We start from the raw sequence: 27,922 nt of genomic DNA, 5'->3' as shown, positions 1-27,922 counted from the left end.
AGCTGTTCGATGCGTTCTCCGAACAACGTCCCGCATCGCACATATGCCGCGTAAGCGGATTCGTGCTTCGCCTTGATGTGGCTTATGTTTGCCAAGCTTTCCTCGTCGGCTTGGATTGTCAAGGCCTTGTGACAACGGGAGTATTCCATCTCGACAGTTGACCAAAGGGATTTGAGCTGCTCTAAGTGCATTTTAATGGAAAACAAGGGCACTTCAGAAGTTAGAGCTTCACTCTCGCGAGCTTCAAACAGAGTCAATGCGTCGCACGCTATAACGAAATCGGAAAGGGACATTCTGGAGTGTTCTCTACGCTGTTGTGATACGGATCGGGTGACGGGAGCGTCAGAACAGTGCGTCACAACAACGTGCGGAATCTGGGTCTGAGTTGAAAGCTTGGAACGACCTTGGTGTTCCCTCGAGTCTTTAACCGAGAATCTGCGACCCTCAGGTAAGCTGGACGAAGACGGACGGGACCTTGGGGATTCGCTGCGGCTGCGAACTGACGAGAACTTGCGCGAAATATCCGTACGCTTCACGGTCACCGGAGTTGTCGGAGGCCGAACCTTCTCCGGAGTTGCAGAGGGAGACGAAAGACTGTTGGACTTCGGCGCAGTCTTGGACGGCTCCGTGGACATACTCAGGGGACGAGCTTACCGACGAACACCGCGTTTGTGCGCGTCCCTTTTTTTTGTTTTGGAAGTGAGAAGTGGACTGTATGGGGACGCAAGAACTTCCTCACTGTGCACCGCAGGATTGCGGGAGAATTTTCTCGCGTGTGGCTCGGAAACGAAGCCTCTTTAATGGGGATAGATGCGGAATAATATACGAACGCACGAATGCGGATTGAAAATTACCGATGGGAGTACGTATAAAACAAAACACGGATGAAATATATAAACAAAGATGTATAGGATAAAAGGAAAATACGTTTTTATATAAATCTGGATCTGGATATATATGTGTGCGCAGAATAATGGCCGGAAAAAATTGTATATATAATTTATAAATATGGACGGAGATATAAATATGGGCCCGATAGTGCTGGAAAAAATATATATATATGTATTTATTTAGAAATATGGGCGGATATATATATGAGCGCAAAAGGCTGGCCGGAAAAAATATATATATAGTTTTTAAAGCTGAACGGATATATAAATATGGGCCCGATAGTGCTGGAAAAAATTTATATGTGTTTATTTATAAATATGGGCGGATATATATTGAGCGCAAAATACTGGCCGGAAAAAATATATATATAGTTTTTAAATATGAACGGATATATAAATATGGGCCCGATAGTGCTGGAAAAAATTTATATGTGTTTATTTATAAATATGGGCGGATATATATATGAGCGCAAAATACTGGCCGAAAAATTATATATATAATTTATAAATATGGACGGATATATAAATATGGGCCCGATAGTGCTGGAAAAAATATATATGTATTTATTTATAAATATGGGCGGATATATATATGAGCGCAAAATACTGGCCGAAAAAATTATATATATAATTTATAAATATGGACGGATATATATATGTGAGCGCAAAAAGTTGGCCGGAAAAATTATATAAATGATTTATAAATATGGACGGATATATAAATGTGGGCACGATAATGCTGGAAAAATATATATGTATTGTTTTATAAATATGGGCGGATATATAATTAGGCGAAAAAAAGAGAATCGGAAATAATGTGATTTAAATTTGGCGCGCTTGAGCCGCCTATCGATATCACGACTCGACTCACGTGTCACCACTACTCCGAAAACAGCTGTCGGCCGCTGTTTATATATTTGGTTTTTGATTTTGTTGTTTAATTATGTATGTGAATAATTTTTTTTTGTGGTTGTGCGGAAAAACCAAGAACAAGTGTTGTGCGGAAAAACAAGCGAGTGTTGTGCGCAAATAAAACAACCGATCAATGCATATGGACAGATGCTTTGATCTATGTGTGTACGTACATGCATAAGTACACAGGTGAGTATAGATATGTATGCACACGCGTTGTTCACAACAACAAAAAAAACGTAAGTAATTGTAATTTAATTGGATGTGGGGTTGTGTTAAATCAATGCGCGACACCGAAATGTATTATGCGTTGTGGATATGTACATATGTATGTGCAATGTATGACTATGTAAGCATATACATATGTATGTATGTACGTATGTAAGCAAGTGCACCGGTATCCAAAGACGCGCGTGAGGAAATTAATTTCGCACCTAATTCGAACGCGCAAGAAATCGCGGTGCATACGTGAAGTGCTATTTAAAAAAAAAAGAATATTTTTTTTTGCCTTTTGTGTCGTGGTAAATGTGCGAAGGGATTGTATGTATATGGATATGTATGTACATATGCGCGTACATCAACAGGTGACGATGTATGTATGTACGTAGATACGCGCGTGTGGAAATAAGTTTGGCATTAAAGATTATTATTCCAACACATAAGAAAACGCGGTGAACACTTTGATTTTTATTTTTCCCTATTTTTTATAACACTTTAATAATTTTTTTTTTTTTGTTTTTTAAACTTTTACGCGGATTTGGCAAACAGCTGTGGAAATTACATGTACATGTGAATGCATATGTAAAAAAGGTGGATTTGGACAAGTGCGAGGAAAAAAAAACATAAATGAAAATGGATAATCGTGGAATGTAAAATGAGAACGTTGGACAATCACGCTAAGGATTAGGAACTACCATGAAACCTTGGAACAGGTCAGGTATGTACATACAATATGTAAAAGTGTGTAGGTCGCTATGGAGAAGCGGGAAAACCTCACACTTTTAGTAGTATGTAAATGAAATGAATAATGAAATTTTGTACTTATCAGGAATTCCGCCGATGCAAGCTGGAGGAGCGGAAGGATATCCGGCTCGAAGGACCAATGTTCGTGGGGGGCGGAAGGATCCAAATGAAATACAAGGAGTTGGCGGGTGCCAATTTCTTCAGTTTGTGGTGAGCGAGTGGTGAATTAAAACGCACGAGAAACTTCGGTTAACTAAATGTAGGTTTTATTATTTATATAATATTCACAGGTAAACCGGCACACACGGAAATGGTTCGGGTTGAAAGTGATTAACAAATCGTAAAAAAATGCAAGAGAACGGGTGTTCGGGTGAAAGGCTCGATTCTTAGTGATGGCGGTGCCCATTGGAAAAAATCAAGTCACTCCTCCTGGTGTGACCGTAGACGCCGAGGATCAAAAAACCCTCCTCACTCCTCACCGCTCACTGCTCTTCGCCGCTCACTGCTGTTCACCCGGTGGCGTGAACATTATGTAAGTTCATACTTACAATGAATATTTTTAATGAAAACATTTCTCGTGTTGTTCTATTAATAAAATTCCTGTAAAATAAAAGATTTGTAAATCCAATCTACAGACCAATATAATATATAGGACCATTGTCCAGAAATAAGTCACATCTTGATTGTTCACACGAAATAATTTTCTCGTTTCTTGTACTTTTCTTTTTTAACGTCTACTTTTAATGGCATGGTTTATCCAAAATTTGTACTGTCTGTTTACTTGGACGCCCTTTTCCAATGTAAATGACAAATTAACACTTTGCGTGTTCGCATTATTGTTAGCCTTTTCAGCAGCTGCAACCAACAAAGTTAGCTCGCTGTGAATGTATTCATTATAAATGTGCGACCTTTCCCCTTTTTCCTCCGTATATACATATATCTAATGACCACAATTGACCATCATTATCGTCATCGTAATCATCATCGTCATCATCATGATGTTATCCACAAAGTTTGTTCCTTCTTTTCTTTTTCATACATTTTACTGTCGTCTGTCTGGAGTTGGTTTTACAAATGACTTTCGTTCACGTTAGCGTCGCCAAGTTTGGTCATAATTTTCCATCATAATTTTCTATTTTTTTCTTTCTTTTTTCTATTTATTGTATCCACGATTTCTGTTATTGTTGTCCTTGTTTTTCAGCTTGATTAGTTTTCTTTTTTGCCTCTTGCTTGGGCATAAGCAAATCGAGGTTATGTTGACATTGTTTAGTGCTTTACTTTGGTTTTCTTGATTGATGTCCTGCGATAGATTGTTGATTGAGTGTTAAAATGTTACAGTTTGAGTTAGGAAATTAGTATGGTGTTTGCCTTTCGGCTACATTTTGGCTAAAGATATTAAGATGAAAGTGATAAATTTCCATAAACGACTTTTAACATCAATTTATTCGCCAGTGAGCGGAAAAAACATGATAATCAACTGTTAGGAATTTAAACTGGTTACCCATTAGTAATTGGAACAATTACAGAAAGAAAAAATGTCTGTCTATAATGGCTTTATTATATTGTGGTAATCATTTTAATCTCTAAGTAAAATGTAATTTTCACTTTATATGTATAAATTCTAAAGCATTCTTATTTGAAACACTCTTCTTTAGTCTCATAGGAATTCTCATTAACAATATTAAACGAATACAATATATTAATAGCATTTTGGTGTGCAGATTGCTTTTAGTAATACTCATTCAAGACATTGAATAGTAGCAATTGATAATTTTTAAAGCTATTTGAGTCTGTGAGTAACAATTACTTTTCTTGATAAAGATTGGTGTTTATTATTAATCAAAAAACATTAGATATGTAGTAGTGTATAGAGAATAGATTCGAAACATACATAATGTTTAAATTTACAAATTTTTTACAACTTTTTACTAATGAAGATGTTAAAAAAGAAAAGTGAATAACTAAACACAATGAAAATGAACTAAAAATTTAGTGATTTCAAATTTTTAATTACATTTTAATTAAGGTAATTCCTTCCGATTAAAGATAGTTTAAAAACTTGAATTACTAAATAAGACTCTAATTGAAAGTTCGATTTTTTCAAACTTTCATTAATCTCATTTTACGAAGGACATTTCTAAGCATTGATTGTGAAGAAAATCTAAGTTTATTTTAAAGTGGATTCAATCGATGACAAGTTACACTTTTTTTTAGATTTATTTAATAAAAATTTATTCGATAATAAATTAACGCTGAATATAAATAAACGCTGTAATGTGGTCCCGAAAAAAATGTCAAATGTGTCAGTGTATGTGTGTGTGTGCGGCACCTGCGGAAGTAATGTATTTCATTCGACATGGACTTTGTAGCCTGGTCGAATTACCTCTTAGAGCAGTGCCCCGTCGTTTTGGTTCCTTCTTTGCTTTGAAGTCGAGCGCGTTGCTTTTGGCTTTGCTATTTTTACCCAGCAGGTGGCGGCCCTGTGATGTGGGACCGGCATACATTTACAAGCAAACCTCCTACAGAATTTGCCAAACGAGAAGAAAACGTGACCAAAGCTGACAAAAGTCAACTCCACTTGAAACTGTCAATAAATCAAAAAACATTTGTCATGCACACGTTCTCGGCTGCAAAGTATAATGGGAAATTTTTACCTGTTGCGCAGGCGCCGCTTCTTTTGCTCCTTTTACCTTGTGCACACACACATACACAATTGATTAGATTAACCTTTTAAGATAACCAAGAACAACAACAGCAACAACAACAATGGCAAAAACAAATGCTACAGTTTTATTTTGTATTTTAGACCCAGACTCAGACTCGGACCGGCCTGACCACTGACCACTGATCAGACCAGGCAGACACATAAATCATTTTTGTTTATTAATATCTCTCCTTCTTTTTGCCTTCGTCTCTCCTTTTTTTTTTTGGTTGTTTCCCTTCCTTTTTTTTTTTTTTTTTGTATTTTGCGCAAGTTTGTTTTGTTAGTTTTCAAAATCGATTTACAAATTTATATACCATGTTTCTGGCGAGTTTTTTTTATGATAGTTGGCTGGAGAGATTTTTATTTGGCTGCTTGTATGTATCTCATAAAAATTATGACCAAAGGAAAGAACAAGGACAAGGCTATTAAAAAAAAAAAACACATACTGATTTTATATGTTTCCACATATGAAATTGCACATAAAAAACAAATAGAAAACGCAGTCACAGATGGAATTTAGTTCAGCGCTTCAAAAAATTTTAGATTAACAAACAAAAATAGAATGTTAATGGCAAAAGTGTTTTGTTTTTTAGCTAAACAAATCACATCACTCACCGAGTAAATTGAATTTAAACTACTTTGTATGCTTTGCAAATAAATTATAGTACCTACCTAATAAATACTCACTAAACTCATCGAAAACTATAGTATTTATAAGTTTTCGATTATCACCTATTGCCAAACGTTTTGAATTTTTGTAAACTTCCTCTAATGAAACAAAACCGAAAAATGTTTTAATCATTCTAATTTGTTTTCCAAATCATTTAAAAACTGACTCGATAATAAACAACAACCATCAGCATCAGCAGCAGCAGCAGCAGAAACAAAAATGTTAATTGAAAAACAACAAACATAAATAAATTTTAAACCTCACACAGTGCGAGGCAGCGGCATCTTTCCTTTCGGATCCCATTGTATAAATATTCATGCGAAGGCATGAAGCAAAAGCCCACTGACCACTTGAAACGAAAATCAGATAAACGAATTTGAATTGAATTTGGTTAAAAAATGCGTTACATATTGTGTGTAGGCAGTGGAATCGACAATCGAAATCTAGCGTAAAATTATATGCACCACTTTGTCTACCTTAGAAACATCATAGAGATTCCCATCTATCTCTTCTCTTGCTTGGCCATTAATTAACAATAGCGCAAATTAGCGGGATCTCTGTCTTGGGAAAAACGTATAGAACCCCCCGTAGTGTCGCATATGAAAATTGTTTAATAAATTAATTACCTTTAGATTGAATCGTACAAGTAGTAGCAGTTTTCCACTGGAAAAAGAAAAAAAATATATATTTTTAGATTCTTTAAACACTGTGCGGTTAGAGTTCAAAGTTGTTTGCTTTGATTGGGTGAGAGAATGTTGGGGTATATAAGAACACTTAAGAAAGATAAGCAATATAAAAAGAAAGAAATCTATTCCAAAAGAGATGCAATTTTAATATTTTTGTAACAAAGTTTAAATGAAAATTAGATAAACAAATAATTCAGTCTTAAAGGAGTTGGGATAAGTTTTAAAGAGGATAAGACATATTAATAATTATAAGTAAAATGTGGTACTCAATTTTATATAGGTACATATGTCTTCTATCATTAATTTAGCCTAACCATATTCTTCAAAATGTTAAAAACAACCTATGTAAGTCCCAAATTGAACAATAAGAAACTTAAGGATCGTACTAGGAACCGCATTAAGGTTGTTCCACGCTATGTCAAGGTCGCCTTAAGGATCGTATTAAAAAACCCCTTATGGTAAGTATTTATATACATAAGTAAGTATATACAAAAAATCGTATTTTTATGATATCTAAAACTACCAAATAGCCTTTTCACAAATAGAATTGGTAAATGTAGTTCAACTTATTAGACAAAATATATCTGCTTGTATACTGGTAAAAGAGCATCAACTATACAGCCATCAATAAATTTTTCAGCGTTTTTCATTCTATTCTCGATAGTGAAGCGTTTTTTACATAATGCAAAGGCCTAGTAAAAGCATATCATCAATATTAATTGATCTCAACACCTAAACTTTAAAATCACTTTATTAAATTTTAAAATTCCTACAATGTATTAAATTTAATAGATATTTTGTTCAAATATAGAGCATACGTTAGTCAGCATATTGATTTTCCAACATATTTTCTCATTCTTAAGGGTCTTTTGTATCTTAGGCGTATGTGTGTGCGAGTTGGCCTTTCATATCACTTAGAGAAATCTAAGTCAATGAAAATTATATTTGATTAAATTGTTTCTTTTTCTTTTAGAGTGCCTGAACGCCGCACGGCCCAGCACAGACAAGACAATGTTGTCTTCATCTTCATCTTTGGTGTGTCTTTGTTAGTGTGTCATAAAAAAAAGAAGAAAAAAAATGTTTATATATTTTTTTTTCTCTCTAATAGACAATCAGCTACAAACACACACAAGAGCTTGGCACTTGTTTTAAATTAATCTTCATTAGGGTCAGTCAGACAATAACAGAAAAGTGGAGGGCATATGTTGCAAGTTCCTCCATGGCCTTCTATCCCCCCGCAACCCTCTCTCACATCCCACCATGGACTAACGCAAACTTTGATTGAATTTTCATTAATTTTTGCGCGTTGCGGTCGCAACTTTTCCAGTTTGTGTGTATTTGTGTGTGTGTGTGTGTGTGTGTCAGTCCATAAATCATAAATCCTAGAGAATGTTGTCAACTTTTCACTTTTAATTAGTTTTGCTAACGTAGAGGCAAAAATTTGGGTCACGTTTGGCCAGCATAAATCAAAATATAAAAAAAAAAAGAATTCACTTGCGCAAATATTTGCAAGAGAGTCAGAGCAAAGTGGAACAATGTTATGCACCTAAAAGTATGCAATAGTTGCCAAACAGCTGCCTGCGGTTTACTTTAGTTGTTGAGCGTGTAAAATAACAAAATTTTCCGTTTGGTTAACGTAATTTCATCATTTTTTAGCGAAATATTTCTCGATAGATTTTAAATTTAAAGTATTTCAAGCTTAAAGCTGGCACATAGAGCAACAACAACTGTTACTAGTCTGGCCATAACATCCGAAACAGACGGTCCAGACTGTACCCCTCTTGCTGGTTGCTCTTTCGCACACAGTTCCTCTGTCTCTGTCGAACTTATCCTGCAGACATGTAAATTATGTTGGTTTTTGGTCAGTTTGGGAATTTGCAAATACAGGCAGCTGGCAACAGACAAGACGAAGGACCAGTCACAGTCCTCGCCCCAGTCCCACTCCCAGACCTACTCTTTGTCTTTCTCCCCCTCTTTGTACACTCTGTCCTAGACATCAGTTATTGTTCCTGCTTTAAGCATTTCTAATTTTTGACCATGTTTGCTTATGGTTTTTGTATTTCAAATCAAACTATAGACACAGACACAGACACAAGGACAGACTGGATGATGGGCAGTGCCAGAGTGGAGACGATTTGCATTTTGTTTTTTGAAAAAGTTTTTATAAATTTGCAAAAACCAAGCAAGGTAAAAAGTGTAGCTCTAACCAGGAAAACCAGTAATCGCAATATACAAACCAATGTATGTACATACATATGTATGTGTATAAATTGGTTACCATCAAAATTCAGAGTATTTTCATATTAAGCTTTAAATAACGCATCTACATACATAAAATAGAATGTTTTTGCCTTTGTCAAACCGAAAATGAAGACTTATGAGGCGAATCTACAAATCAGGGACCTATTTATGGAACCTAACCCAACCTACTTTAGAACTTCATACTTTTTCATTTAAGAATTATTTAAATCAAATTTTAGTATATTTTTTAAGTCTATCCTAAATTAAATCAATCCTTGTCTACGCCTTTGACTTGGACAATCAATAAATAGCTGCCATTTTATAAACATTGTCTGAAGTCATTTCCTTTCCACCTTTAGTACAAGTCAATTCTCAAGATTTAAACCAACTTATTTAGGCCAAGAATAGCACTTTTGCTATAGACACTTCAACTAATTTCAGAGTGACCAATTTAAAAAATTTACAGCAAATGCATTCAGTTGAAGTGTCTACTGTGGTTTATGGCCCAAATACTTTGTATGAATGTCTACATGTATACAAAATATATTCTTTTATGGAGAACTTAATGCATCTTACCATGGGTGATAAAATAATAAAAGTCATTGCCCTTTCATTTAATCAACAATTGCTAATTTGAGATAATAATAATTTGAATATATAAAGCTTGGCCAGAAAAGACAATCGTCCAAATATTTCTGTACAGATTTAAAATTCTCATTGAGCTGATCAGTTGCCAAAATGTCAATTGTGAATTCCAAGGATGGCATCACAATTCGCATTATGTCGGCAGAGGACTACAAGGATGTGAAATCATTTATGACAGATCACTTTTTTACTGGTGAGCCACTTGGAGCGTCTTCCGGTGAGAATGTGCAAAATCAAAACGAGAAGGAGAATGATGAGTTTCATCTATCGATGATCCATCAAGGCACTTGTCTCCTGGCCATAGATGAGATCCAAAATGGGCGCATTGTTGGTTTAGTATTAGCTGGTGCAGAATATCCCAGTGATTTGGAAAAGCATCGCCAGGAGGCTGAAGAAATGGAACAACATTGCTTTGGACGCATTTGTCGTATGTCATCAAAACTTGAGATGGAAGCCAATATATTTGAGAAGTATCAAATATTCAAGGTTCTTTACTCATATATAACTAATGTGGATAGCTCGATGAGGGGCAAGGGTTTGGGTTCCCGATTGGCAGCCGCCCTAATGGATGTAGGTCGTTCGAAAGGCTTTCCCATGATGGCTGCCATTTGTACAAGTTTCTATTCTGCACGCCAAAAAGAAGCTTTGGGGATGAAGTGCATTCATTCATTGGCCTATGCCGACTACAAGGATGACCAAGGACAAGTAATCTTTCAACCACCTGCTCCACATACTCACGCTCGTTTTATGGTCATTAAATTGTAGACACTATGTGGGATTGCGTTTTGTGATCTAAGTTTGTTTACTTAGTATATAATATTGAAGCAATATTCTCTGTATTCACTCTGTTGGTAATAAAGTTTGCCGATTTTACTAATTTTAAGTTCTCTCGAATCATCTAAAGTTGATTTTTATTATGCACAAAAAAATTTAAGTCATAGCAACACTTGGTCTAACATTTCAGCTGAGGTTAGAGGTCTAGGTCCAACAGATGCTAAAGGTATCAGCAGGTGTTACCAATCCTTTTCATGTCAAGGGTTTTGGGGTTATGGTTTACCAGGAAATCTTCGGATGAGGACAAAGGATTAATAAAGCAAAAGTTGAGTTCTTGGGTTTTATTTAATATTGGCTGATAAAACAGCAATTTAAGATGACCGTGGTCGCTCAATCTTTGTTTAAGGCTCCCAATTTGATTAAATTATTGGCATATGTGGTGATAATTTGTCCCCTTTGAGCGACAATTTGATTCATTATTAACAGCAATGTAGTGAAATGCATTCTTTATCACACAAAGCTTTTGAGCACGCAAAATCGCCTCATACTATCAGAAAGCTCTGTTCTATATGGAGTGCATTGTAGTTGGCATACAATATATGTATATGTATATTTGTAATTGCATGAGTGCAACCTCAGGGAGAACTTTTGTATATGTGCTGAAATATTTGCAATTTTTAATCATTTATAGTGCACTGGGCAAACGAACAAGGCGAGTTTTAAGTTCTCGGTAGATTCAAAATGACCACGAATACAAAAGATGGCATCACCATACGGATAATGACAGAGGAGGACTATATACAGGTAAAACCTTTCATGAGGGAACAATTTTGGCTTAATGGCGAACCACTATCCGCTTCTTCTGGCGAAGATGTACAAAAGTGTTTGGAAAAGGAGAACGATGAATACCATATATCGATGATCAATGAGGGCACCTGCCTTCTCGCCACAGATGAGAAGCAAAATGGACGAATTGTTGGTATAGTAATGGCTGGCGGTCAATATCCCAGCGATCTTAAAAAACATCAAGAAGAAGCCGCTACGATGGAAAATCATTTTTGGGGTCGTGCCAATCGTTTGCTGTCAAAACTTGAATTGGAGGCAAATGTATACAAACGTTTTGGCGTCAATAGGTCTATCTATTCACACATCACCAATGTGGATGAATCGATGAGAGGTAAGGGCTTGGGATCGCGTCTCGCTGCTACTCTGATGGAAGTGGGTCGATCCAAAGGCTTTCCCCTAATGATAGCTTATTGTACAAGTTACTATTCCGCCAAGCAAAAGAATGCTCTAGGAATGGAGTGCGTACATTCAATTACCTATGCCGACTACAAGGATGAGAAAGGAAATGTGATCTTCAAACCAGCTGCACCACATACCAAAGTTCAACTAATGGCTATTAAACTATAGATGATTCACTTGTTAATTAGTTTAAATATAAATTGTAATAAAAAACAATCAATCAAAAGAAATTGGTTGAAGTTTAGTGCCCCGCCATCTCAAGCTACGTAAGAAAAGCCAAACGAAAGTGCATAAGAAGCCAATATTCAAATATTTTTACCTTTTTCTTGCTAACAGAAGAGTGACAAAGATATACACATAGATATGCCAAGTTTCTGATCCAATTTAGTTTTGCTTAATGCAGAGTATTCTATGGTCGAATAATCTAGGGGTATAAACTAAAACAGCTGACCAAGTTTGATATAGTGTAAACTTAAAACCAACTGATAAGAAGTCTATCTGTTTGTGTTCTCGAAGTAATAACATTAAAAGTTGTTTTGTTGATTATCGACATGTTGAACAGATAACTGATATATGTATGTATAGGAACAAGTGAAATTTATATTACATTAAATTAAACACTGTTATACTTTCTAAGGGCAGAAAAGTTTTCTTCTGTCTAATAAATATGTACATTTTGGAGATGAATTTTCAGAAGATCAAAGACTTTACTTCAAACAAATGCCTCAAGTTGGGCGTTAATTAAACTAGTGCTTTTTTTTGTTAATTTATACACTTATATTAAAATATTTATTAATAATCGATAACGTGTGGTTTGTTTTGGTTAATTTTGTGCTACGATAAGATTCATAAAGTTAATTGTTCTAACCAGACCCCTTGGTGATGTCTACGCAGAGTAGTGACTTTTATTGTTTCGCTTACTCAGACATGAGGGTGTCATATGTGCGACCGGTGTAAACACACCTCTTCAACTTATAGCTATAGATTTTTGCGTGTTATCTTATATATATATATAGATTACGTGCAAAAGAAGTAGATTGAGCGCAGAGTAACCAAGAGGAAAACTTCCGTATAAATGGTGAATGTTTTTTAAATTTTTAATCATTTATAGGGCACCGAACAAACAAATAAGGCGAGTTTTTAGTGATCCTTCAAAATGACTACAAATACAAAAGATGGCATTACAATAAGGATAATGAGAGAAGACTATAAGCAAGTTAAATCTTTTATGAAGGAACAATTCTTTCTAAATGGCGAACCACTGTGCGCCTCATCTGGGGAAAATTTGCAAAAGTACATGGAGAAGGAGAACGATGAGTATCATATATCGATGATCAACCAGGGCACCTGCCTTCTCGCCACAGATGAGAACCAAAATGGACGCATTGTCGGCATAGTATTAGCTGGCGGTCAATATGCCAGCGATCTAAAGAAACATCAAGAAGAAGCTGCTGCGATGGAAAACCATTTTTTCGGACGTATTAGCCAATTGCTTTCCAAGCTTGAACTGGAGGGAAATGTGTATAAACGTTTTGGCGTTGATAAGTCTATCTATTCACATATCACCAATGTGGATGGCTCAATGAGGGGTAAGGGCTTGGGATCACGTCTCGCTTCTACTTTGATGGAAGTTGGTCGATCCAAAGGCTTTCCCTTAATGATTGCTTATTGTACAAGTTACTATTCTGCGAAGCAAAAAAAGCCTTGGGCATGGAGTGCGTACATTCAATTACCTATGCCGACTACAAGGATGAGAAAGGAAATGTGATCTTTAAACCAGCTGCACCAAATACCAAAGTTGAATTAGTGGCTATCAAACTTTAGTTGAAATTGTAAACTATTCAAAGTGTTAATTAGGGATTAACTATAAAGTGTAATAATAACAAATAATGAGCGAAAAGATCATTTTTGTTTTCAAAAGTAAGGGTTTTGTTGTTCGTTTGCGAAACTATTATAGGGTAGCAAAAAGTTTAATTGGGCACAAGGCCAAGGCTTTCGTTTCGCTTAAAATACTGTCCTTTCACAGAAAACCGTAAGATGGTTATAATTAATATTTAATATTTACCCGGTTACCTCTTACTTAATGCAAGGTATGCTATGTTCGACTTATTTTTCAGCATACAACAACATAGATGACAAAGTTTGGCATTGTTTAAATTTGAAATCGACTGATAAGAAGTAGGTAAGTGTTTACATTTCCATAGTGATAACAATAAAAGATGTTTTGCTGATTATAGACAAGTTATATGTTTAAAATAATATATTATCTTTATATATACATACAGAAGTACAGCTGAAAGCTAAATGATTAGTACATAGGAGATTTTTAGTCCTCTTAGCTAAACCACGAATAAAATTTTATCTGACTAACAGAATTTAAAAGAGGATTTTTTTTTCTCACAAGCGATACAATTTTTCTATATATTAAGCCTAAACATGCGTGCTGCACTGTAAAAAAAATCAAGGTTTTATAGATAATAGATCATAGATTTGATAGATAATTTGATAATTGTCGTGAATGTCTAAATGTGACGCATACATAAGCTTGTCATTTTTGACAAACAATCGGGAAGCATTTTGTGCATGTCAATAATTTCAAGGTTGTCTATATAATTCCTAACAATTGCTCTATTAACATTGTGATCACTTTCTATGGCCAGACGACTATGAAATTTATAAAATATATGGCAAGATATGCTATTACACAATCACATCACATCACATTCAGTCACCAACCAACCACTTGAAAGCCCGTCGTCAGTGTCATATATCTTATGGTCATTATTTTATATATGTACATGTCTTTCTATATATACATATGTATGTATGTATGTATAAACGCTATATACTTGGGCATTATGCTTTCTAGATTGGATTACAAACACAATAAAATAACAATTAGTTTTAGTGCGAAAATAACAACAAACGATGATGACGACAAACAACTAAATGTGCTCAATTTGATGCGTTTGCCTACCAAATTGAAGGCGTCATAAATACGTTTTGTACACATTTTGTGGGCGGATTATGTCCGCCGGCAATGTAAATGAATCGCATAGAATGACGACTACCAACAAATGGTTTAACTTTATAGCCCAAACAGTTTACTTTAATAACATCTTAAGTTGAAGCTATAAAAAGAATATATAGAAAGTCAAAACTATCGAAAATATTACTCATTTATAAGCAAAGATTAAGAAATAAATGCATAATAAGAAAAGTTTATCCAAAATAGCTAATATTCTATAGAAATTCGGAGATACATTGGAATATAATTTGACAAATGTTTGAACAGCAAATTTCTTCTTTAGTTAAGAAATTTCAATAAACCTACAACTATGATAGGAAGAGGTAAGTTTAAGTTACCATTTCAATAAGGAAACAAAATTCATAAGATTTTTTCTTAGATTTTATTTTTATAAACAAGTGAGATACATTTTTCACATTTCTTTCCTTGCTTTCGTTTCACTCAATGAAACTAATATTCCCTTTATTTTAATATTATCAGAGGTATGACCCGAAAATGGTTCTTATCCTTAACTTATTAGATTTCTTTTGATTTTGATTTAGTTTTTTATAGTTCTTTGGTATCATTTATAGTTGCTGTGCCATGACACTTGCTTTGGTATGAGGAGCTGGTGGCTGGAGCACCTGTTTGCCCTGTTCATCTTTGTAATCTGCATAGGTTTGCGAGTCCACACACTTGAAATTGAGGGCAGTTGTTAGTTTGGCCGAGTGCTGATTAGTGCAGGTTACATAGATAACGGGGAACTCTTTGGATCGACCCAAATCGATCAGAGAGCTGACCAATCTTGTGCCCACTCCCTGACGCCTCACCGTGCTATCCACACCGAGCATATACAAATACAAGGCTCTTTCTACACCGAATGAGCTAAAAACATTTGCTCGTTTCTCCAAATTGGATAGGAATTTGTGTATTTTATCCACAAGACATTTGGCCGGTCTTTGCTCAGCTTCCAGGCATTGTTCATCCAGATTGTTGGGCACTTGAGATTGTGCTAGGGCCACGCCTACAATACGATTACCATGATTCTCATCTATGGCCACCAGTGAGAGACCTTGACGTATTAGGGATAAATGAAATTCATCTTCGAATTCAGGTACCGCGGTATTCTCGCCAGGTGTTGACATTAAGGGTTCCGTGGCAAAGAAATGTTTACTGAGAAAGTTTTTAACCTCATCGTAGTCTTCCAATCGCAATTCCCGTATGCTTATGGAATGTGATGAAGACGACGGCGACGACGACGACGACGACATTATGTTTTGAATTCAACTAGCTAACTGAGAATATTTCTCTTGAATTCATTTGCTAAATATAGAACACTTGTGTCTACATTATACGAACGCACAGTGGGAGCTTTACTATTCCTAAATTAAAAAATTTCTACTTGTTATCAGAGCTTTTAATGAATGAATGCATGAATGAATAGTCAACATTTGTTCGGCCCCGCGAATCGTCCGAAACGTTTCAAGCTTTATAAGCATTATAAGATGAAAAATGTTCATCTTTCTTTTTCTGCCATTTTATGACGATCATTTGAATGAAATATTATTTCGCTCTCTATGATCTAGACTTGCACTGACACGACACACTGTCTTAGTGTTTCTTATCAATTTATAGCTCTGCCGACCTAGACATTGTGAAAAATACTTAACTGAGGTCAAATACTTTTGTCACAAACAAATTATACGAATTACCGACATTTCGTTCACACCTTAAATTTCTTCATGATTTCAATAATATGTTTTTATTGGCAAAACTTTCGTTTTGTTTTATTTTTTTTTTAATGTAAACCAGGCAATGCCAAAAACAATTATCTATTTATTTATTTATAAATTGCAACCACCACAAATATTATTTAAAAATTATAATTTTTCAAATGTGAAATAATTATAGCAATAAGAAATCATTTGTAATTGTTATTTTTCATCATTAAAATCATTTCTAATTTCTATTTTTGATGGAAAAATTAAATTTTGATGTTAATAATAAAAATACATACCAAGAGAAATACAAATAAAAATTACTGTCATCGATATGAATTTACCAAACAAAGTATAAATAAAATCTGTAACTATTTTCACTCTTGGATTTTATTTTAATTATTTAAATCTATCATAAATTCAATAATAATTGGTTATTTAGAGTGTACAGTGAATAAATATTTATTTTGTTTGAGGTATAGAGAAAACTTCGCAGTTGGTTTAAGTTTAGCAAAACTTTCTTTCTATTTAAGTCAAATCTATAGTTATCAACTAAAAGACTAGATAGGTTTAAGTATCTATGTTTACAAAAAGTGTGATCTAAAATACTGAGCATAGATTACATGTTACAGATTAGTAGTTAATGATTAGATACGATTTAAAAATAGATTAGTTGAGCTATTTTAAGGTATATTTAAAGTTTAATCTTTCTTCATCTGCTTACCAACTAAACTGCGCAGTTTGAGTAAAGTGATTTGGAGCATCTTCGTTTTGCTTACCCTTGCAAAAGTTTATCGTTTGTAGCAGTGCCCAAAATTTTATTTGTTTATTGTTTATTAAGAAATGCGTTTGGATAAAAAAGTTCCCTACTGTTTATCAAATCTTTGCGTTGTTTAAAACAATTCAATTTTCTAAGACGCAATTACCCTTCATTATCTCTTCAAATTGGTTTTTGTTTATTATCATTCAAATTTGTCATAACGTCCTATTTTAGCAGCTTTTTTACAAATTCTATAGAAAGTCTAATCGTCTAATCTGAGCGAAAGTTAAACATAAGCATGAAAAATTAAATTTAAGTATATATTAAGGTGGGTCCAATATTAATCTTTGTCAAATATTAATAGTTCTTTCAAGAATACGTATAAATGTTTCCTCTATTTCAATACAAACAATGGAGTTTATCAAAAACCGACTGTCTCATTAGGTTAGTTCCTTGTTTTCTCAGGGTCAGGTTAGGGTCCTGAGCGGAAATCTGTTGCACACGTTTTTTAATGCTTCGCTGCTCACATATATAAATATTCAAAATGCAGGTCATTAGTGCACAATGTGAACCCCTCGATTTGCCCAGCCTGCCTCATACCCCTCATTAACCCTTTGACAAACTACAACAACAACATTTATGCAGAGAAGGGCCACCACCGTCTGTTTACCCCAACCCTGACCATTGACAACGTACATTTATCTTTTCTTTTTTTTTTCTTCGAGTTTTTCTTTAAATTCGTACCTATAAATTGTTTATATTGTTTTTTTAGGTTGCGTTTTTTCATTCTTTATGGGAATTTAATTAGATTAAAAACTCATAAAAATTCCTTTTAACCGAAATAAAACGAATGAAACAAATTGTGTGCCATTGAGATTTAGGTTTATTTTTTATTTTTATCGATTTTGTTGTTATGTAATTGTTTTAAATTATAGACTTTTAATTTGTTGCCTCATTTTTGTCAAGGTTTTGATACTCAGTTACTTAAAGGTCAAAGGGTATATTAAGAACTTTTGAAATGTAAATGTGAATAAAGTAGAATGAAGGTTTTTCCCTTCTTGTTTTAGAAGTTGTTGTTGAGTTTAGAAGAAGATTAGAACCAATAACCCAATTTATACAGGGTCATTCTTTTTGGAAACCTAATTTTAAACTGCTAGAAACCTTTTTTAATGTCCATTTAGACCATTCAATTCAATTGAACCTTTTTTTGTCAGATTTATCTTTATATTTCTCAATAAGAACTTTTTGGACAAAAACTATTAAAAAATTAATATTTTATTTGTACATTTTTATTCCTCTACTGGGAATTGGCTATTCGATCATATTTTTGCCGCTTTATTTTATTCAGAGTGCTTTAAAGTCTTTTGCTTTATATTGAAACAAATGAAACTTTATTGTAATCGATTTCGGAAAGCATCATAAGAAAGAGAAACACGAAAAGTTGTTGCCATTTTGTGTGCGATGAGTTTAATTTTCGATTTTTTATTTTCGTGTTGATGACAACACCAACACACAGACACACACACACACACCCACCCACACTGAGTTAAGTGAAGGGGGTGGGACATCTTGGGGTCGGTGGGTTGGTTCAGTACGTGACCCGCTTAACAAAATGCTTCGTGGGCCTTCCGTTTGGTTCAACCCTCTGAGAGAAAACCTCCTCCTCCTCAACCACCTCACCCCCTTTTAGTGGCGGACATTCATTGATCGTTGTCAGTTGCGCCTCTTTTTGAACTTCGTTTTATAGTTATTGCAGTTTTATCTCTGTTTGACCATTTCAAAAGTCACTTTTTCCTATTTAATCTTGCCTCGTTTTTTCTTTAATTAAAAGCAAATGCATTTTTCGCTCACTTCATAATGGGTGTGCCATGACCTTAAGCTTTCCCACGTTTTCTTCCTCAACACACTATTGCATATTCATATTAGATAAACGGACTCTAAATTTTCACGCTCATTTGTTTGAGTCAATAAATAGATTTAACTTACTTGGCAGCTGTCTTTTGGTTTTTCATATTTTCAAGGTATCAATTAGCATGATGTGAAGGTTGGTAACTGAAAAAATCCATGAATAGGGCTAACTAACAATAAGTTTAAGACAAATAATGATTAAACGCTTAGCCAATTGGGAACTTTATTAATATTATGTCTAGTTTGGCTTAAATATGAAATACGTGATTACTATTTGTTTATTCAAATTTGTCGGAAATTACAAAGACAAGGCAAGGCGACTTTCTGACGTCATCAGAAGTATCATCCACGTAATATTTAGTTCGAACTAAATTGATTTGATTATAAACAACGACAAAAAAAATTGGTTTTACTTATGAAATGCAATTGTTGTGAATTGTATTTAAATATATGATATTTTTAATCTTTTCACTATTGCAATAGATAAGAACCTTTTCTGCCCAGGGCAAATGCCGTCTGCTTTCACTTTCTCTAGATTCCACTCTGATCTTTGGACCGCCAAAATACTTCACAATTCTTCATCCTGATGCAATTGTAATTCAAATAATTGAAAATAACTGCATAATGCATACTTTTATACATTTTGGCACTAAGAAAATGGTGCAATTACTTTTTCTCCCCTATCAGAGTGGAACAATATGTTGAGTTTGAAATTATTTTATTATATTATAGCTTATTTTATTATATTGTAGCTATATTTATTTATAATCAGCCATTTGTATTTAAGTTTAAAACATTTCCAATTCTCTTCCCCTATTCTATTAAGTCAGTCACTCTTAACTTTAATCGCATTCTAGAATTTGGAGCAAACTTTATTGAACTTTTGTCCCATGGTTTCACAGTTTCACTTCACCGCCCTCTCAGGGACACAACCCTAATGCAAAACAAAAACAAAAAACAATTAGTTATCACCACAAATTAGTTGCAATTTGCTGTCAGTTAATTGGGATATCTGTTTTTATTTCTTTAATGGGGGGTCGGTCTTGCCTATAGCCCAACCCAACCGAAGAAAAATTAAGATAAAACCCTCATGAAGTTTTATCATTATTTTCGAGCAATTAAATGGACATATTAGATAATGGGTTGGATGGTTTTTTGCCGCAAATTGACTCTTAAACTTACCTGTTAATGGTTTATGGAATTTTGTTTAGATTACTGTTGAGTTTTAATGCGAAATACAAAAAATCTTTTTGGAACTGACCGATGACAAAGGGCGGGATGAGGCGGGGCCGCAGGGCGGGGGCACACGCAGACTGTTGCACTAATTGGCAGCCCCCGCACTCAGAAAAACACATGCACAGTGGGGCAGGGGGCGGGGGTGGCGAATGCAATACACATACATACACTAACTAACTAACGTGGAGTATCTGTGTGAAGAAAAGTTTCTAGTACGACACGATGACCGACGCGACGGAAGGCGACCACGACGACGATGACGACGTTGGATTTGGATTTCAATTCGGATAAATGTATGAAACGCCGCCAATTGCGCGACACGTTACTCCAGCAAAAGTTTCGCAACGACTACTGGGCCGACAACTGGAGCTGCCTCAACGCGAGCGCCACAATGTCATCCACACACACACACACACACACACACACACTCAAATGGACGTAGAACATTTTGCGATTTCCTTGCGCGACGTTTCCTGGACACCCGACTAAAAAACGAAAAAAAAAAAGCAATAAGAGCGCAACAATTCTTGTGTAAGACCTGGGCTACGAAACACAAACATAGATTCCACACACCAACAGCAAAAACGAAGAGCACATCAGCTCACACACCTGTATGCGGCAGGGGCTCTTTTACCGTTAGACGGCGCAACTCAACGAAACTCCCCAAAGAGCAAGAAAAGCCGAGAGCTAAAACTCTCACTCTCCGAAACGTTGCATGTAGATTGAATGTGGAACTCATGTGGACTACAACAAAGGTACTGCAACTCGTTGTGCGGGAACAGGTGAGAGAGATGGATCATTTCTAGTTGGATTAGTTACTAATTCTATAAACAAGAATATTTATTATTAAATTCTAAATAAATTCAAATATTCAATAATTATTTTATTTATTTCCTCAGTGGATTTTGTGCTATGCACAAATTTTTCAATTTTTTCACTTGTCCACATTAAATATTTAAAATTATTGATTACATTTCAGTCCATGCTCCACCTGCCCAAAAAAAAAAAACTCCCACACGCCCCCAACAAAGCAAAAACCAACTTAACGTTACTTTGTATTAACTTCAACTGAAGAGAGAGACATACAAAATATGCCATGGATTGAGAGAGAGAGCGCTCGAAAGTACGAGTCTTATACTGCTTCTCTTTATTATCACGCTCTTTGTGTGACTCGCTTGGCGTATAAGACCTGAAACAAAATGGCATTTGGAACAGTGGTAAATTGCCGCAAGGCAAATCAATGTAGAGAAGAGAGCAAGAGAGAGGATTGGGCAAAGAGCAGTAGCAGCGGCTGCCTGTTGATAAACATTTCAGGTAAGTTCATTGCGCGTGGGAGCAACACAAAAATGGAATGGAAAATATCTCCCACTTAGGATTATTATGATAAAGTATATTTTCTCATTCTTGAGTTACAAAATTTTTGGCGATATATTACTAAATATATACTTGAAATATCAAATCATTTGCAAATCCAGTCTCAGAGTGTAGCTTGAGATTCTGTGAGTAACTCTTTGGTTTCAATCAATCAATGGTAAAAATCTTATTCACAAAATACTTTCAGCGTGTCTTACACATGAATATAAAGTTAATACATATGTATAAAACTTGATATTGATTAAAGCAGGAGGATTAATACATACTACCTCAAATGTCTCACAGATTCTTAAGTTTGAAAATCAAAACACTCTGATTAGGGCAAAGAATGCGTCAAGAAAACAAATAAATATTTAAAATTTGCGATTAATTTGTAATCTTCAGAGAACGTGAGATTTTATTCGACCAATAAAGTTTTTAAGTTAATGTTATGTCTATTTTAAGTTAATACACATTACAAAGTGAAAGATTTAAACCGAAATTTGAGATACCTGTTGTGGTAAAGCGGATTATTCCTTTATTATATGAAAATGAAGGGTAATGGCAATTCTACTTAAACCCAAAGAAAGTGTACTTTATTTTCTTTTGATTGCAGTAATTTTGTTTCCAGTTAAATTTTGAACTAAAAACTTTGATTGGCATTTCACAATTATGATTTTTTCAACATTGGTCACATGTTTGTTTACGAACACACTCACAGTTATTTTTCTCCTTCTCTCTCACACATAGCTTCCTTTGTAAAATTTTGTGCGCCATTAATTTTTATACCCTTGCAAAAAGGGTATATTAATTTTGGTCAGAAGTGTGCAACGCATAGAACGAAGCATCTCCGACCATACAAAGTATATATATTCTTGATCAGCACGACGAGACGAGTTCAACTAGCCATGTCCGTCCGTCCGTCCGTCCGTCTGGATCAACGCAAACTCCTCCTAGACCGTAAGAGCTACAGAGCTGAAATTTTGCACGTAGGCTTGTATATACTGCAGGCGTTGTATATCTCGGATTCAGCCGGATCGGACCACTATATCATATAGCTCCCATACAAACCCCAAAGTCACGAACAGTGACTTTTCTCAATAACTTCGTTATTTTCTATGTTATTATCGTGAAATTAAATATTAGAGAGATTATTACGCCTATAAACTACTGTGCCAAATTTGATCAAGATCGGGTGACTATATCATATAGCTCCCATAGGAGCGATCGGTCGAAAACAGTGACTTTTGTAAATAACTTCGTTACTTTTAACGCGATTGCTTTCAAATTAAACACTTGTTAGTTTAATATATCTGTTAATGACTGTGCCAAGTTTGATCAAGATCGGGTGACTATATCATATAGCTCCCATAGAAACGATCGGGCGAAAACAGTGACTTTTGTAAATAACTTCGTTACTTTTAACGCGATTGCTTTTAAATTAAACATTTGTTAGTTTAATATATCTGTTAATGACTGTGCCAAATTTGATCAAGATCGGGTGACTATATCATATAGCTCCCATAGGAACGATCGGTGGAAAACAGTGACTTTGATCAATATCTTCGTTATTTCCTATGATTGTAGGCCATTCTTTCGCAAACATAAGCCTTTTTAGATAAAACGTTCTTCCACATTGATGGCTAATAGGTAAGGAAAGAGTTACCAAAAGGTTGCAAGGGTATACAAACTTTGACGCGGTCGAAGTTAGCCCCGGCCCTCTGGTTTTTCTTTCATTGCAACATCATAAAATCTTAACAACCACTGAACCGATTTAATTACGATTATATATCAAAACTAATTGCATTTGATTATTAAAGTAAACAATTTTTTTTTCCACTCTAGACACTAAGAAATGGAATATTAATTAAATTCACAGCACAGCCAGCAATCGCGACACGCGTAGATAAATTGTGGTGAAGACAGGGATGGGAAAAAGAGAGAGAGAGAGATGTGCAAATTTGCAGATAACTTTGCAGTTTCTTTAACTGATTATCTTTCTGCACATTCAGCCCTGGTCAGATGTAGCAAATGTCCATCTACATCCATCTCTCTCAAACTTTTGCCTTAAGGAATTCTGCAGAAAAAAACATGGAAATAGGCAAATACCGTCTATCTAATCGTAACATCTAATAATCTGCTTTGTATTAAGTTAATAGTCGTTTTGCAGATTTCAATCATTTGGCTTAAGTAGATAATTAATACTAGATAAATATTTCCTACATGGCGTTTGCGGCAGATAAAGGAACGGCAAAGCTGTCACCAAATTTGCAGATAACTTTTGCTCTTTTGATCACTCTCTCTCTCTCTCTCTCTCGCTTGACTTTTGATCTTGCTTGTCACTTTTGAGTAGTTTTTCTTCACCATACTAAGAATCCATCGATAGGAAAAAAAATATAGTATCGATAGTTTGGTCTTTTTCCATCGGAAACTTAAATGTTTTATTCGAATAAATTATCACCAATGAGTTGTATTATATGCAGAAGGTTATGTTAAATTAAGTCGAACAATTTGTAACAAATTTTTTTTTCTAACTACTCGTAAAACAAGTTCGATACAACAAAAAATTTAAATCGATGTTTCGCACTTTATAAATTCCATCGATAGTATCGATGGATTTCGCAGCTCTACTTCACCACTCGTCGCAGTTGTTGGAAATGGCTTCACGCCAAAAAGTTAAAGTTAAAGTTATTTTTTTTAAGTGCTTTAAATAATTATGTAGATCGGTTTTAAGTTAAAGCAGTTCGTTGGTTAATAGTTATATTTGCAATTAAATTGGTTGGTTGGTCGTCAAAATTTAATGGCGATATCAAAAAGCGGAAAATATAACACAAATTTTTTTTTTTTTTTTTTGTGTGAAGGAATTCTACATGAGTGTAAGGAGAATGCAAGCTTATACATATATGCATGTAAATACTTATGTATAAATGTGTGTGCATGTGCTAAAGTGTAAGAGGTTTTGTAGAGTTTCTGATTTATAGTGTTGTACAACTGATAATTTGCGCTGAAATGCATCCAAGATCGAAATTCAAATTGTTGGCTTAAAAACTTTGCAACTAGCTTAAAACGTTACCAGGTAAAAGTAACGAAATTTAGATCTTCTTTAAATAATATTTACCTATATTTGACTTAACTTATAGCATTTTTAAACTATATATAGGTTTGTTCCAATGATTAAATGAATGTAAATCGATCGACAGAATTTAAAATATATTGACTCATCTATTTATTATTATAAAAAATAAAATAAAATCGAGTAGAATAAGAATATATGTATTTATCAAGTTATCACAATTCTTGCATTAAAATTAAACCTGAGACCTAATTAAAAAGTAAGAAAAGAACTGATTTTTGGCCATTAATAAATAACAAAAACCTGTTTCAACAATTACATACATTATACTCAGCTTTCAATTAGGGCCACAGTTACTCACACCCCACTGCCCCCCCAAATACGTATTGTGATAACTGCATAATGTAGTTATCTAAAATGACTAATTCCCCTTGACAAGAACTGAATTCAAGCCATATTCTTGATGTTGCCAAACATTCAATCAAATGCTGTCAGAGAAGTTGCAGTTGCGCCAAAAGCTTAACAACTCAACAGACTGAAGAGAGAACAAAATCCCTAAGCAAACACAAATCAAATTATTTCCAGAGGCCAAACAAAACATATCAATTTGTTGACATTATAAAGAACAACAAAAACAAATGAAAAATTGAAAAAAATTGTTAAGAATAATAATAATAATAATATGAAGAAGAAAATGTCTACATATTTGTGTGTGTATGTGTCCGTGTGTTTACCTGTTACAAACGCCTGGGAATGAGGTTGGTTCTTCATGTTGCTCTTCGGGCATACTTATCTTTGTTTTATATTTTGAGCTACTTAAATTTTTCAAACTGTCGCTTGGGATTTGAACTTTTCCCTACCTTTCGTTGATTTTGGTTTGGTTTCTTTTTTCTTACCTTGTCTGTTTTTCTTTACCAATCGATTTTCCGTCTGCAAAGTTTGTAAACTGTTGCTATCTGTGTGTTATTTTTGGCGTGAGTATGTGTGGGTGTAAAGGGCCGGGGTTTCGGGATTTGGCAGAGGCTAAAAAGGTTTTTCATCTTGAAGATTGTTAGTGATTTGTGTGGCGGTTGAAATTTTCTTATGCAGATATGGTTGGCAATTCATCTGTTTAATCTGTTAAGATTTTTACTTTAAAGCAAAGAAATTTAGCTAAAAAAATGTGCACATTGCAAGAGGATGAACTACTCCTCACTCCTCGGAGTGTATAACGTATTTTGGTTCCTCCTGATTACTCAAATGATGTTCTTGTTCTAGACTTAAATTGCTTGTAATTTCTAAATTAAAATTAAATATCCTACTTAAATTTTTAGCCAAAGCAATTTATCTCAATATTCAGGTCATTTGATTTAACCATTTAATTTTCTTTCTTTTTGTTACTGTCTGATGAGCTTTAATTGTTTTGGGATATAGCGAAGTGAAAAACTTTTGCTTCAGGCAAATGACCTTGTGATGAGACTGGACTAAAAGGGACCTTTCGGTTTTCAAGGATTTTCAATGTCTGGGCATCCCTTAGCTGATGTTTTTGCTGCATCTATCCCAAAACAATTAGTCAACATGATTTGAGAGAAAAAAAAGAGACACACAAATGTTGTGGGTGGCAACACCTTCTAGTCTGGGGATAAAAAGCCATGACTTGACACAAAATCCTATTGACAGGCCACACATCAAAGAATTCAAAAGAGAAAAGATCGAAAATTCTATAGAACAGTGTGCGTAGTGATGTGCGCTTGTGTGTGTGTGTGGGAAGATACATATATGTACATACATATGCATGTATCTAGTAGGTAGTAGCCAGTCTTAAAGTCAAGAAGACATCAAAGTGATTTTCTGACATTTATGAAGAAATGCACAAAAGTAAGAAAAGTAAAAGAAAACACACTGTGTTGAGAAAAATCAATAGTGAGAGGTGGGCAAAGGGAAAAACCTTTAAAACGATGCCGCACGCCACAAGGCAGATAACTGACAGCGTGGCAAAACTACTTTACACCTGAATGTAGACCTATGTATCTATGTATGTATGTAAGTACGTAGCAAAGAAAAACAAATAGAAAAGCGCTTAAAATCATCAACAATGCAAAAGGTTCTCTACTTCTCTCTCTAGTCGGTGGCTCAATGGAGACCTACTAAAACTACAATTCTGTTGTGCTCGAGTTCGAACCCCGACATAGGTGGAGTTTCCCCCCGGTGAAGCAATACTGAAAGGTAGTTCCGTCGGGGATAATGGAAACGATTGTGGATAACGAATAATTTTTTTTTTTTTTTTCTCTACTTCTCTCTCTCTCTCTTTTTCACAGACAAGTAATGAAGTTATTACGGTGGCAAGGGGAAAAGGGTCTAGGTAAGTCTTACCCATTTGACAGCCATGACAGTTATAATAAGGCAAGCTGTCATAAACTGTTCAGAGTCGATTGAAAAGGTCGTACACTTACCCAATGAGAGGGAAAAACTCTTAAAGTTTTCACCACATTGCACATACGTAACCCGCCTTCCCTCCCCACCACAATTATGGCACATGACGAATGAAAAGGTGGCAAAAGTTATCGCCAAACTATGTAAAAATTGCCATCAATATTTCAATCAAAACTGACTGAAAGTCTCGTTTTGGTGTTCTTGTTATTTGATCGTGGGAGTTGGCAGGGAGCACTTAAATTCAGTTGGAAGTCAAATGAATTTACATTCGTATGATTCTTACGTGGGTTAATCAAGGAATTGGAATTTAGTTGGTTAGTTTTGAATCGACTTTTAAATGCAATAGCTTAGTTGGACCGTTTTGGCACTTTCTATTACATAATTTCAAAACCATTAGAAAGACCTTGTGCAGTATAAGATATATATATACTTAAGTTTTTAGTTGGTATTTTTTAAATTTTAATCTTAAAACTGTTATAATCGGAATAACTTAATAGCCATTTCTTTTTAATCGATAGAATCTATATCGAAACGATAACTACTTTTTTTTCTTTATATAAAAATGAAAATGCATCAACGAAGGACTGAAAAAATCAGTTAATCTGGATCAACAGGAAAGCTTGTAAATGGTTATAAAGTTTAAAATAAGTTGAAAACTTATAATGTATTTAGGAAATTCAATCGACTTTTCATTTTATCTTAAAGCCTTTCTCAATGGAATGCAT

The 27,922-nt window shown here is 34.7% G+C and overlaps 4 protein-coding genes and 1 pseudogene across 4 annotated transcripts in view; 3 read left to right on the top strand and 2 right to left on the bottom strand.

Moving 5' to 3' along the window:
- The window catches only part of Ddr (discoidin domain-containing receptor 2), a 169,526-nt gene extending 148,831 nt beyond the window's left edge, over positions 1 to 20,695 (bottom strand). The window contains exons 1-2 of the mRNA XM_068294642.1: positions 20,306 to 20,695; positions 6,766 to 6,802 (exon numbers count right to left, since the gene is read on the bottom strand). The gene's annotated coding sequence lies outside the window, so the exon portion shown is untranslated. The remainder of the gene's footprint in view (positions 1 to 6,765; positions 6,803 to 20,305) is intronic.
- LOC137580554 (arylalkylamine N-acetyltransferase-like 2) lies at positions 9,764 to 10,605 on the top strand. The gene has a single exon (XM_068294644.1). The coding sequence runs from the start codon at positions 9,805 to 9,807 to the stop codon at positions 10,474 to 10,476; it is 672 nt and encodes a 223-aa protein (XP_068150745.1). The 5' UTR covers positions 9,764 to 9,804; the 3' UTR covers positions 10,477 to 10,605.
- LOC137580555 (arylalkylamine N-acetyltransferase-like 2) lies at positions 11,167 to 12,417 on the top strand. The gene has a single exon (XM_068294645.1). The coding sequence runs from the start codon at positions 11,227 to 11,229 to the stop codon at positions 11,896 to 11,898; it is 672 nt and encodes a 223-aa protein (XP_068150746.1). The 5' UTR covers positions 11,167 to 11,226; the 3' UTR covers positions 11,899 to 12,417.
- Positions 12,851 to 13,630, top strand: LOC137580556 (arylalkylamine N-acetyltransferase-like 2; annotated as a pseudogene).
- AANATL2 (Arylalkylamine N-acetyltransferase-like 2) lies at positions 15,122 to 16,014 on the bottom strand. The gene has a single exon (XM_068294643.1). It carries the CDS (start codon positions 16,006 to 16,008, stop codon positions 15,325 to 15,327), a length of 684 nt encoding a protein of 227 aa, XP_068150744.1. The 5' UTR covers positions 16,009 to 16,014; the 3' UTR covers positions 15,122 to 15,324.
- Positions 20,696 to 27,922: the final 7,227 nt, after the last annotated feature.

This window comes from Drosophila tropicalis, unplaced genomic scaffold (genome assembly GCF_018151085.1).
Source record: "Drosophila tropicalis isolate 14030-0801.00 unplaced genomic scaffold, ASM1815108v1 contig_845, whole genome shotgun sequence".
NCBI lineage: Eukaryota > Metazoa > Arthropoda > Insecta > Diptera > Drosophilidae > Drosophila > Drosophila tropicalis.
The sequence above is the reverse complement of the archived record's forward strand: the minus strand, read 5'-3'. Positions and strand labels throughout refer to the sequence as shown.

Bases quoted from the DNA above. Each gene is read 5' to 3' on its own strand.
- AANATL2 (XM_068294643.1), bottom strand. From the start codon at position 16,008: ATGTCGTCGTCGTCGTCGTCGCCGTCGTCTTCATCACATTCCATAAGC.
- LOC137580555 (XM_068294645.1), top strand. From the start codon at position 11,227: ATGACCACGAATACAAAAGATGGCATCACCATACGGATAATGACAGAG.
- LOC137580554 (XM_068294644.1), top strand. From the start codon at position 9,805: ATGTCAATTGTGAATTCCAAGGATGGCATCACAATTCGCATTATGTCG.